Below are 12,121 nucleotides of genomic sequence, written 5' to 3' on the forward strand. Positions count from 1 at the left end.
CACTACTTTCAAGTAAAGTGAAACAGAGCTGAAAATCTCTGTTGTATTCAAACTAAGACAAGGATTAGCCAATCAAATGAGTAAGAATGTCAATTACAAACATTGAAGCTTAAACTTAATAATGTAATCCTTAAATTGCACGAGGAGGTTTCTCGAGCAATGCAGAGAGATAAACCTCATCCTTTGATTTAGGTGAAACAGCCCACTTGTGTTTCTTGTACCGAAATTGCAGGAACATGTACATATAATCATCAAGATCCTTCTTTTTACAGAAGAATCTATCAATCCACAGTAACCCACCCGGTCTCAGCACTCGGTCCCAATCATATAACACGAAATCCATCAGAAGAAGATCGATCCAACCATCCATTAACCCGGCAGTGTGAATCATATCCATTGTGTTATCGAAGAACGGTAGCCTCTGGTTCAAAGATAAGTACAATGGGATCAAACCTCTCAAAGCAATCATCTCATTGAAAGGAGCTCCCAAATTCAAAGCAGTTGTGACAATAGTCACATTCTTCTCTCTCATTCTTGCTGCAAATGTCCCTGTCCCAACACCATAATCCAGTCCAAGCCTAATCTCACCTGGCTTCACTCTCAGAACATCCTCAATCATGAAGTCAACTAACAAAGTACTGTTCTTGACCCATTTATCACCCTCTTTCTCCATTTCAAAACAACCACTGCATTTCGTGTAACCCCTTTTCGGGTTCTTGCTTGATAAACACGCGAAATTCCTGCATTGGTAATTTCCCCATCTTACATTTCTATCATCAGGAAGCTTCCACAAAGACTCGTTGATCGGATAAGGTTTCTGGTAAGTCATCGATGCTCTTGTCAAGCATCGTCTTCTAGGTAATGGATCACACCCGTTAAGCATCAGCTTCTGTGCTAAGTTCCAATCATCATCGCAATACGCTCCAACGTCATAATCCATATACTTCTCTAGCTCTATCTTCATCAACGCACAAGCATGACCAATAGTGTTGTAAACTCTCTCTGTTCCAAACATGTTTATCTTCCCAACCCGATTCTCCTTGGGTGTAATGTACTGCCTTATCTCCTCAATGAGAAACTTATTGATCAAAGGCTCTTCCTTTTCCGTCGAGTTTCTGATTCCTTCGGGTTTTGGTAACCGGATTTGCCTTAATCCGATATGAGCATAATAAAATGGCTTCATCACTTCATCTTCAAGAAACTTCTTCATCTCCTTTTTGCTTCCGTCTTTGCTCTTCTCCATCTCTTTTACCGTCTTCTCAAGCTTCTCGTACAAGTTGTCCATCTTTTCTAGTACTTCATCAACGCGATCATGTAGCGCCTTTATGTCGAATCCTTCGTTGCTGACTTCTTTGATTGTGTAGATATTGTTGCAAACGTCTTCGTTGTGCAAGAAGTAACCAGCGGAATGGAATCGGAAGAGACATGAGAGGCTCACAGTGATCACCAGTAATCCCAAGATTACTTGTAATCCTGCCATTAGTCTTCCTAATCGCCATCTCGGTAAACATGCTCTTCCCATTTCCTCTTCTTGACCAAAAATATATTATCTTTCAGTTATTGGTTCTAATCTTGACATAAGAAAACAGAGGAAAGTGTCATGCTTCAGAGAATATGAAAAAACAGAGGAAAATGTGAATCTTAGCTCAAATTACATCGATTTTCCTGGTAACTAAACAGAGAAAAACGGTCCTACGGCCAAATTTTCTATCTAACAATATCAGAGACAATGTTGAAAAAGTGATTGGTGAAAGAAAAACATTATTACCAGAGAAGAAGAGACGTTCCTTGATGTTTTGATGGAAACCTTTCGTCTCTGGTTTCTCGAGGAAAAGTCTAAGAGACTCATGAGATTGTTTTTCAACCTCAAAGTTAGAACGCTATTTGAATTAGAGATCCGAGAGCTGCGGAGGAAAAGTGTGTGTTTTGTGTCTGCTTGAAGAATGAAGGAGCTGGAGATACTTAAAGCTGAAGCCTAAAGCTGACTTATTGTGACGAGTTTTAGGACAAAATCCACTAACTCAGTCTCTTCTCACCAACGTGCCTAATTCCTTAATTTTCGGTCTTTGAATATAATTCAAAAGTCAACGATAAGTGATAAGTATATAATATACCAACACATGCATACACTTACATAGTTACATAGAGCACTTTTAATATATGCGAGAGAGAGAATTAATTATATAAGAGCATAATTAATCTCCTAAAGTTATCAAGAAATTTGCTTTGCTATAGTGGTAAACAAACTAACAATATCATATTCATAATAATAATAATGCACCTTTCAAACTGAAGAAGACATTCTCGGATAACGCAAAAAAAGCTTAACCGTTGGGCCGGTTATGACCGGTTTACTTCCCCGAAGAAGTTTGGTCTTCTAGGACTGGATCCGATACTTTTTCTGGTTGCTAACCATTGCGCCGGAATCTATTTTCTTGGTCAAACCGGACCAAAAGTCTTGTACTTAACCTTATATATACATACATCATGACGATGGAAAACAAAAAATAACAATCATGACGAATTGACGATGAGTGATTGAGTGATGCGATGATTAGGTGGGAGTTCAATACGTCTTTTAATTTGAGTTCAATACGTCTTTTCTTCCCAATCTTACCTATTAATTAGACCTTTTCTTTTTTGGGGGCGTCTTGGTTCAATGAATCAAATGTCGTTTTGTGGGCTATATTTTATCTAACGTCCAAGTAACTACAATTGATTTTTTTTTTTTGACGCAACTACAATTTGATTAGCGACTTTAGTTTATATTGAACCTATCGACATCATAAACCATCACTAAATTTAATTCAAGACACTGATTAACAAGAGCCACACCCACATGTGTACTATGCTTTCGTGATCGTCTCGAACTAAGATGACGTGTCCGTTCTTCTCTCCTTTTATTTTTTTCTTCTTTACGAAAAAATGATTAAACCTTTTTATATATTCCACTTCAACGGTTTTCTCATTGATGTCTCTGTCTTATAGTCAATAAATTCGAAACAGAAGAAAATGGCAACCGACGATTTTAGGCTAACGGCCTTATTGTTGGGGGAATCTTATTCAGATGAATGAATTAAATACCATATAACCAACGCAAACCGGATCTTTAAACCAGAAAAAAATAACCAAAATGTGATAAACCGTACGCTGGTTGATACAAACAATGAACATGAATTCTTAGCAAAAAAAAAAAAAAACAATGAACATGAACCTAGACTCAATAAAAACCAGATGCATCTACATCACACAACATAGCATGATATTTCTTTCCATCTTTGTGGTTAACCAATCCTAGCTATTATACTAGCTATAGTCTATATATCATAGGGAAGAGAAAGAAAAAACATTCTACTTCACGCAAATATTGCTCTCTTTGTTCTTGTTCTTAATTAGGGGTTGATTGAAGAATATGGAAGGAGAGAAAAATATGGAGAAAGGATTATTATTGGCAAAAAAGGAAGAGACTGCAAACACAACTCCACTCCTTATCTTCTCCACCTTCATCATTGTCTCTGCCTCCTTCACCTTTGGCGCTGCCGTATGTACCCATCTCTCTCTTTATCTCTATCTATCTCTCTATGCACTCTCATATAGATGTTCTTATTAATTAGAACCAAAGTCGGATCTGGTCCAGAGCTAAGCAAAAGATTCAAGCCACCAACTTCTTTGCTTTAGCATTAATGTTATATACTAAACTTTGTTATCTTTTATTACAAAATTCTTGTTTAGCAATTATTTTAACGGAGATAAAGAAAACCATGATTTCAGGCCTCAGATTTGTAATACTTAATTGTCGAATAAAAATAAAGTTTATATATATTAACAAAAAAATGAAAAAGGTAATAATATAGTATCTATAATATATATTATCTCTTCATATCTTCAATCTTGTGGACCTCGAAAATGTTGGATTGGTCGTGCTAGCTATAACCATATCTTATCTCGACATCTCTTTTAAATTTCAAGTTTCTAACCACAGTAAAGGTTAAAAAAAATTCAAGTAATTGTATTAAAATAAGAGTTTGTAAATTAATCATTTATATAGAGTTCAATAAAAGAGAAAAAAGAAAGAACAACTTAATTATTTCTATCATCTTATGGTTCACAGATAGGTTATACTGCAGATACAATGTCCTCCATTATGTCAGACTTGGATCTTTCTCTCGCACAAGTAAGTCCAACTTTCATTACATTTTATTTAGTTACAATTTTTTCAATCAATTCTTCCAATTTTACAAGTGGATGGATACACGCAAACGTATTTTGTTGAAACTACTAGTTACATCGATTTTTTTTTTTGCTTTCTATCAAATGAAAAATTATTTAGTGGTAACAAAATAGAAAAAGTTGACTACTGTACGAGCTCATATTTTTACAGAGATGACTATGTAATTTTAATTTTAATTTGTTAAAAACTATTTTTACAGTTTTCACTGTTTGGTTCGTTGTCGACGTTTGGAGGAATGATCGGTGCAATATTCAGCGCCAAAGCTGCAGCTGCCTTCGGTCATAAAATGGTAAGTATCCATTATTCTTAAAATCACCCTTATGTTTATTTTATTTTGTCATATGCCCCGAAAATATTATAAAGTAAATTTCTACACCCTCGTTTGTTTCTTTCTCTTACAATATTTCTTAGACGTTGTGGGTGGCTGATCTATTCTGCATAACTGGTTGGCTTGCAATTGCACTAGCTAAGGTTCCATCCATAACTCATATTCTTCTTTATTTTTGCAAGTTTAACAAAATGGAATATTTTATCACCGTTTTAGTAACTGCAATATAGATAAAACATGATTTTCTTATTTAAAATTTCTTTTGACACACACAGAATATTATTTGGCTTGACATGGGGCGATTTTTGGTGGGAATTGGAGTTGGTCTCATTAGCTACGTGGTAAAGCTTTTTCTTTGAAAGATGATAAAAAAAAAAAAACAATTATCGTCGTAACCATAAATATTCCTAATTTTCTTGGATTGAAAATTGTATAGGTTCCTGTATATATTGCAGAAATAACACCCAAGCACGTAAGAGGGGCTTTTACATTCAGCAATCAGGTGATCTTACCTATTTAAACTCGAAGTTTAGACATATATAATTATCATTTATACATGAATTTGACTTATAATTCTAACATCAATACTTCACAGCTTTTGCAAAACTGTGGAGTTGCAGTCGTATATTACTTTGGAAATTTCTTGTCATGGAGAACTTTAGCCATAATCGGTGATTCATTCCCATCAACTATCCGTTTTTTTCAAGATTCATTATTTCTCCTGATTAATTATTTTATTTGCCTAAACTAAAATATATATCTGATTAACCAGGTAGTATTCCATGTTGGATACAAGTTATTGGTTTGTTCTTCATACCTGAGTCTCCAAGATGGCTGGTTAGTCATATAAATCAATCGTGAAAAACTTATATATATGAACATGATAGTTGTAAATAAATAATAACATATACTGTATGAACATAATATTTACAGGCGAAAAAAGGTCGTGATAAAGAATGCGAAGAAGTTCTTCAAAAGTTAAGAGGAAGAAGATATGATATTGTGCCTGAAGCTTGCGAAATCAAGGTACTCACAAGTATAAATCATCAGTCCCATAACATAGATGTTTAGCATATTTTTAAATCACTTGTAGTACTCTTGTAGATCATTCATTCACCAAAAAAGAAATTAAGAAAGGAAAAAAAAAACTAGTCCTAAGCAAAAATTCTCACTTACATTTGTTTTAAATTTTGTAGATTTCAGTTGAAGTTTCGAAGCAAAATTCGAATATCAACATTCGTAGTCTTTTCAAAAAGAGATATGCTCATCAACTTACAGTAAGTAAAAAGAAGGGTTTATTCATTCATGAAATATATTCAAGTGATCTTGATATAATAACTAAATAATAAATGATTTGATTTATTTGGATTCGGTTGATTATGTTTAATTAGATCGGTATAGGGTTGATGCTTCTGCAACAGTTATGTGGAACTGCAGGAATAAGTTCTTACGGAAGCACTCTATTTAAACTTGCCGGTAATCAGATTTGTTTACTATTTTATTATCATGTAATTAAATTGTTTTAAATTTAGTTAGGAAAAAAAGAACTAACGGTTTTATTTTCTAGGGTTTCCTGCTCGGATTGGGATGATGGTGTTGTCTCTTATCGTCGTACGTAAAAATTATCAGATTTTTCTATATTAAATGCAATTTGACAAAAATAAAAACAAAAACAATGTTTGCATTTATTGTATACTCATATACTAACCCCAATTTCTTATTAATGATGATGCATAGGTACCAAAATCTTTAATGGGTCTAATCCTCGTGGATCGATGGGGGAGACGCCCACTTCTTATGGTTAGAATTTCTAAACTTTTTAGGTCGAGTCTTTTTCGTTGTATTAATTGCGAATTTTCCTGTATTTGATTTAGGTATTTATGAATCTATGATGGTTAAAGTGAATTATTCATGGCACCATTACAATTACAATTAAGTTATAATTTAATTTTAGGGGTTAGATATAACATAAATTGAATATATCGAATTTGCAGACTTCAGCGTTTGGGTTATGTTTAAGCTGTATCACATTGGCAGTAGCGTTTGGAGTTAAAGATGTCCCGGGGATTGGAAAAATTACTCCAATTTTCTGTTTCATTGGAATATTGGTAAGTTTTTCACTATTTCATTTTCAGTCTAATTTAGAATCTGTAAATTACTAAATTCTATCAAACCATATTTTTACACAACTTTCAGATGTGTTATTCGGTTTCATTAATATCTCGATATATATATATAGGCAACCATTTGATCAAATGTGAAAGTCAAACTCACAAAAATTCAGAGATATGCATAATTGAATTATTATTTTTTTGGTATTATGCATAATTGAATTATTGTTAATTGTTTTCAAAATGTGACAAGCTATTAACAATTTATAATTCGAACAGTCGTTTACGATGATGTTCGCAATTGGAATGGGGGCGTTACCATGGATTATAATGTCTGAGGTATGCACATATGAGCAAATATATTCTTTTACAAAAAAAAAAATTCGGATTATAATAATTTGACCCCAATGGTCATTTGTTATTATTGCATGCATGTTTATGTTAATTACTTTATTGGCAGATATTTCCAATGGATATAAAGGTATTAGCTGGGAGTTTAGTGACCATAGCAAATTGGTTCACTGGTTGGATCGCCAACTACGGTTTCAATTTTATGTTGGTTTGGAGCCCAAGCGGTGAGTAACATCAAACATATTACACATATTATCACTGCCTAGGCATGCATGCAAGTCTTTTGTTTAAAATCTTTCATGCATGCAAGTACACATCTAGAGTTTTTCTTTTATATGCTTTTTCTTTTAAAGGATGTTAATTAATTTTTTTTCTTTTACATGTATTTTTTTTTTGTTTAATCGTGTAAAAAAATAAATAGCTAATCGTGTGCTTATAAAAATAACTTGCAGGGACTTTTATAATATCCGCTATAATCTGTGGAGCAACAATTGTATTCACATGGTGCTTGGTGCCGGAGACTCGAAGATTAACGTTAGAAGAAATCCAGCTGTCTTTTGTCAATGTTTAGGGTTCATCGGAAGCATTCATACATTATTAATTAAAGGTGGATATATACACTACATCATTTGCTACAACATAATTCGTATCCATAAATTATTTGATTAATTCAATATAATTAAAGAGTTTCCATTGTTTGGTTGAACTCATTGAAGATTATTTTATTGTATACATATATACTATGCAGTGACACACACACACACACACACATATATATATATATATATATATATATATATATATAAAATACTATCAAACATCTGTATACTATTATTATCATTTTTGATTTTTTTTTTTTTTTTGAGTTCATAGCTCCATCATTATAATACACATGATCCTAAAAAATATATAGTGTGGTATATGTTAAAAGAGAACAAACTACTTATATCACCATATTGAACCTGTTTTTAGAAAATCTTTCTTAAAGATTTAATGATTTTTTAAACTCAAGTTCATTTCACCTCTTAAGAAGAGCACTGAGCACAATTCCACGTCCAATTGATCGGTCTCGATAAGAATTCACAACCATATTGGTACATAATAACTTTATCTAAATATAAAAAATTGGGTTGAAGTGTACTCATATTAAGTTTGGTGAAATACTGAAAAGTTTTTAACCATTAAGGGCCTCCAAGTAAATTACAGGATAGTGAAGTACTAAAAAATAATTCCTATATTTTAGGGAGAATGATTCTTTAAACGCCGTCGTTCGGCTGTTGTTCTGATTTCTGAACGTCACCGCTTGTAATTGAATTTAAAACGTTGTCGTATTATTCGCTCTCCACTCTCCAGGTGATAAGAGAGACTCGACGGCATCACTCAACGACCTCACTTAAGAACAGACGAGAAATGTCTCTGAAACCTTACTTCTCTCTACACTCATCACCCACAAATGCAAGATTTTCCAACTTTTTGATTGCTCAACAACCCTCCGGTGACCGGAAAACTACCCCGGCGGAGGAGTTTTCTCCGCTGGTTGAGAAATTCAACCGGCGGCTTCTTCTGGGTGTAGGATCTTCCTCTGTTCTTGCGGTTGGTGCGAATTTCGGAGGAATCACGAGTTTCGTACTTGGTTTATCGCCGGAAGTTGGCCGTAATCTGAAACTCGACGTCGTTTATCCGATTGGAGGATATAGCAGATGTATCGATACGGTTGAAGGATTCGGTTAGTAAGTCATCGAATTTCTCCGGTTTAAGATATTATTAGTTCGAAGATAAATCAATGATTTTAATTTTGTAAGTTTTTATTTATAATCACAGAATTTATATATCCGGCTACGTGGGTCGGAGACCAGACACTTTTGTATAGAGCGGCGGAGAAATCAGAACGGGAGAATTCGCTAGACCTTCCTCCGGCAAGAAACAGTCGTCGGAAAAACGTTAATGAACCGGTTGTTGCATTTGGACCTCCCGGTTCGACCGGCGAGCTCAATGTCAGTGTTATCGTCTCCCCTGTCTCTCCCAGTTTCTCGTAAGTAACAAACATCATTCTTAATATACTTATAGGAAAAACATTCATTGTTCTGTGGTAACAACTAGGTGATATGGTTTACAAAATCTTGCCAACAAATCTAATTGATCATGAGAAAAAAATTGTAAGACTAAATCGATTGTTTTTAGTGGTCAAACTAGTTTCAGGTTGTAATTTTCAAGATTGTTTATTACACTACATCTAGTACATGTTTGAATTGAAACAGTATATCTCAATGTGGATACATAATTCTCTTTACAACTTTGAATCTATCATATAAGTTGGTCTAGGCACCCGGTTAGCTAGGAGTGTTAAGATCTATAATAACTCTGTAGCACCTAGATCGATTTTCGATCATCGATGTTTTTGTATCGATAAGACAAACTAAACGAACAACAATTGTCATTTTATTTTAAGAAGCGAAATCTGTTTTATGAAAATGTTTATTGTTTATGGTATAGAATCGAAGCGTTTGGAGGGCCAAAAGAAGTAGGAGAAGCAATAGTAAAAACAGTGACAGGATCTGGTCAACGAACAGATTTAAAAGGAACTTTGCTAGAATCAAATCTCAGACAAGATTCAGAGAGAAACTTCAAGTACTATGAGTTGGAGTTTAAAGTCGAGTCACCTCTTTTCCGGCGGCATAATGTAGCTATTTGTTGTGCTCACAGTGGCCGGCTTTATACGCTGAATGCTCAAGCTCCAGAGTCAGCTTGGTCAGATGTGAGATCGGAAATTTACACTACTGCTAAATCGTTTAATATCATTTCTTGAATGTAAAGGAAAACAGATTGTAAAAACCCAAAAAGAAACAAGATACTACAAACAAAGCAAGGCTTATTTGTTTCTGAACTCATTGGTTTTCTTAATTAATTCATACTACTATTATAACCCGCGGTACACCGCGGGTCTATATTTTTATTAGAAAAATTTATTAAATTTTGTTTTAAGATATTAAATTCAAAATGTTAACCAAGTCTCAACTGTCATGTTTTGTGGAAGATTAAGGTCAAAAATACGAAAGTGACTATAATTGAAATTTTATAGATAGACGTAGTATAAAAACAATAGATTCAATTGTATGATTTTGAATAAGATGTTGATTTAACCCGTCTTATACTGATTTTACCCGCGGTATACCGTATGCTAAATTTTAAATAATAAAATGAGGATTTAATATGTGTTATAGCGATATATTAGTGATATTTTAATTTTATATTAATATCAATCCTAACCAAACCTGTGTCATACAATTCGTCCCGTAATATTTAAAACTATTTTATAAAAACTCAAAAACCATAGCTAAATGGGCAAACAAAAGCCAAAAAATTTAAATATATCAATTAGAAATTTTTGAATTTAATTAGAAAAGATTGCTCCATAATTTTAAATCTTACGTATTTAATGTATTTATGAAGATTTGATATTTGAATTTATTTGAGAACATTACTTATTTTTAGCAATTTCAGAAAAAGACATGGGTTAAAGCTTGAACTGATCCGATAATTAAGGTCTGAATTAATAGTTTTGCACCGGCCTTGTTATTTTATTTGTATTTTCTAATTATTTTATCACTATTCAAACCTTAATGATCCATGTAATTAACACTAACCTATTATTGTTATATAATCACAAATATTAAAAATAATATGTTTAGAACTGCCATGAAAAAAAAATTAAGTATGCAACTTTCATTAGTTCACATAATGAAAAAATAAACACATAGAGTATTAGAACCCAATAACAAAGAATCATGTCTACCAATTTTGTAAAGACCTACAGAGCCCAAATTGTGTTTATTCAACTCTTTCATATACCCAAAATGGAAAACTTAGAAACGGAAAGTTCAAACTCAATCATCGGTGGTTTAGCAGATGAAGTCACCGTCGTTAACGGTCACAGTAACGGCTCCGTCGATCTGAGCCTTGTTTCTTCAAAGCTACAGCAAAACGCATGGATCTACTCTCCGTGTAGCGTATCAAGGAGTTCTCGGCGTGTATTTTGAAGCTACCACCGGAAAAGCATATCCGAAATCTGAAGATATTCGCTGTGATCAATTCGATGTTGCGTTTCAGGCGGTGGAGCTTTGGATCGCCGATCGTCTTGTTTTGCTAATCGAAACCTAAAGAATTACGATCTCCTCCTCGTCACCATCTTCACATCGTCGGCGAGGTTTAGATCACGGTTCACCACTATCTCCTAGCTCTTCCCGGAGTCCGTACAGATTGCATCACGTCTGCGATTTCTCATTTTCTGTAAAACTGGTGAGTTTTTATTAGACTAATGAAAGGTATTTATAATGTTTTGAGAATACTATAGGGTTTTGGGTGAGTGAGCTCCTAAAATCTTGTTGATCAAGTAACAATATCTTCAAAATCTTTTATTTTTGGAATTGAGTAATTTTCTTGCAAATCTCGAAAAAAAAAAGAAATATAGGAAAGATAATTATGAGTAATTAGTTGGGATGACAGCCAATGGTAGAGATTTTAGAAGGAAAGCGAGAGATTTTTGGCAACAATTTTTGAACGTAATATCTTTGATTTAGGAGAGATTTTTGGAATATGCTTATACCGAAATATATGTGTAATTATCTACATTAATGACGATTTTTTTTAGATTTCCTTAAATATCTTATCCAAGATCCAGATATAGTAAAACCGAGTAAAACCCGGATCCAAATTATTAAAAGCAAAAACCCCCTGCAAAAAAATATATATATATATAGATTGTTATTTTGATTTTAAATTTATTGCAATTTAAATGGACAATTGCCTATATTTAATCTGTTATTGTAAAAGAAAAATGACATAGCTTATTATTAGAATATTAAACAAATTTATTAACATAATATATATATATATATATATACTGTTAAAAAAATAAATACGTTATATTGTTAAAATCTGGATATTTATTATGAGCATAAATATGAAAACGATTTTCCATTAAAATCGGCTATTTATTAGGGTCATTAATATGAAAGATATTAAGACAACATGGCTTCATTTATTAGTTTGAAATTAAGACAACATCCCTTAAATTGCTAATCCAAGATCCGAATAGACTAA

At 33.2% G+C, this 12,121-nt stretch overlaps 3 protein-coding genes across 6 annotated transcripts; 2 read left to right on the forward strand and 1 right to left on the reverse strand.

Moving 5' to 3' along the window:
• Nucleotides 1-29: 29 nt before the first annotated feature.
• On the reverse strand, nt 30-2,443 carry LOC9320576. 4 transcript variants are annotated; one of them, XM_021031584.1, is made up of 3 exons: nt 2,282-2,443; nt 1,769-2,064; nt 30-1,566 (listed from the first exon to the last, which is right to left on the reverse strand). In XM_021031584.1, exon 3 carries the CDS (start codon nt 1,520-1,522, stop codon nt 131-133), a length of 1,392 nt encoding a protein of 463 aa, XP_020887243.1. In that variant the 5' UTR covers nt 1,523-1,566; nt 1,769-2,064; nt 2,282-2,443; the 3' UTR covers nt 30-130. The 4 variants fall into 4 exon arrangements, with proteins under 4 accessions (XP_020887243.1, XP_020887244.1, XP_020887240.1 ...); XM_021031585.1 differs by having other exon boundaries at nt 48-1,527; XM_021031581.1 differs by having other exon boundaries at nt 48-1,571.
• An 857-nt stretch (nt 2,444-3,300) lies between these two features.
• On the forward strand, nt 3,301-7,741 carry LOC9320577 (sugar transporter ERD6-like 12). The gene is made up of 17 exons (XM_021033421.1): nt 3,301-3,541; nt 4,112-4,174; nt 4,431-4,520; nt 4,643-4,702; nt 4,835-4,900; nt 4,996-5,061; nt 5,155-5,230; nt 5,332-5,396; nt 5,493-5,585; nt 5,756-5,836; nt 5,951-6,035; nt 6,127-6,170; nt 6,297-6,359; nt 6,554-6,667; nt 6,950-7,009; nt 7,131-7,245; nt 7,474-7,741. The coding sequence occupies exons 1-17, from the start codon at nt 3,413-3,415 to the stop codon at nt 7,590-7,592; spliced, it is 1,389 nt and encodes a 462-aa protein (XP_020889080.1). The 5' UTR covers nt 3,301-3,412; the 3' UTR covers nt 7,593-7,741.
• Nucleotides 7,742-8,320: 579 nt separating this feature from the next.
• Nucleotides 8,321-9,909, forward strand: LOC9318477 (psbP domain-containing protein 7, chloroplastic). The gene is made up of 3 exons (XM_002882364.2): nt 8,321-8,747; nt 8,843-9,053; nt 9,515-9,909. Exons 1-3 carry the CDS (start codon nt 8,432-8,434, stop codon nt 9,825-9,827), a joined length of 840 nt encoding a protein of 279 aa, XP_002882410.2. The 5' UTR covers nt 8,321-8,431; the 3' UTR covers nt 9,828-9,909.
• Nucleotides 9,910-12,121: the final 2,212 nt, after the last annotated feature.

Source organism: Arabidopsis lyrata, assembly GCF_000004255.2.
Source record: "Arabidopsis lyrata subsp. lyrata unplaced genomic scaffold ARALYscaffold_3, whole genome shotgun sequence".
NCBI lineage: Eukaryota > Viridiplantae > Streptophyta > Magnoliopsida > Brassicales > Brassicaceae > Arabidopsis > Arabidopsis lyrata.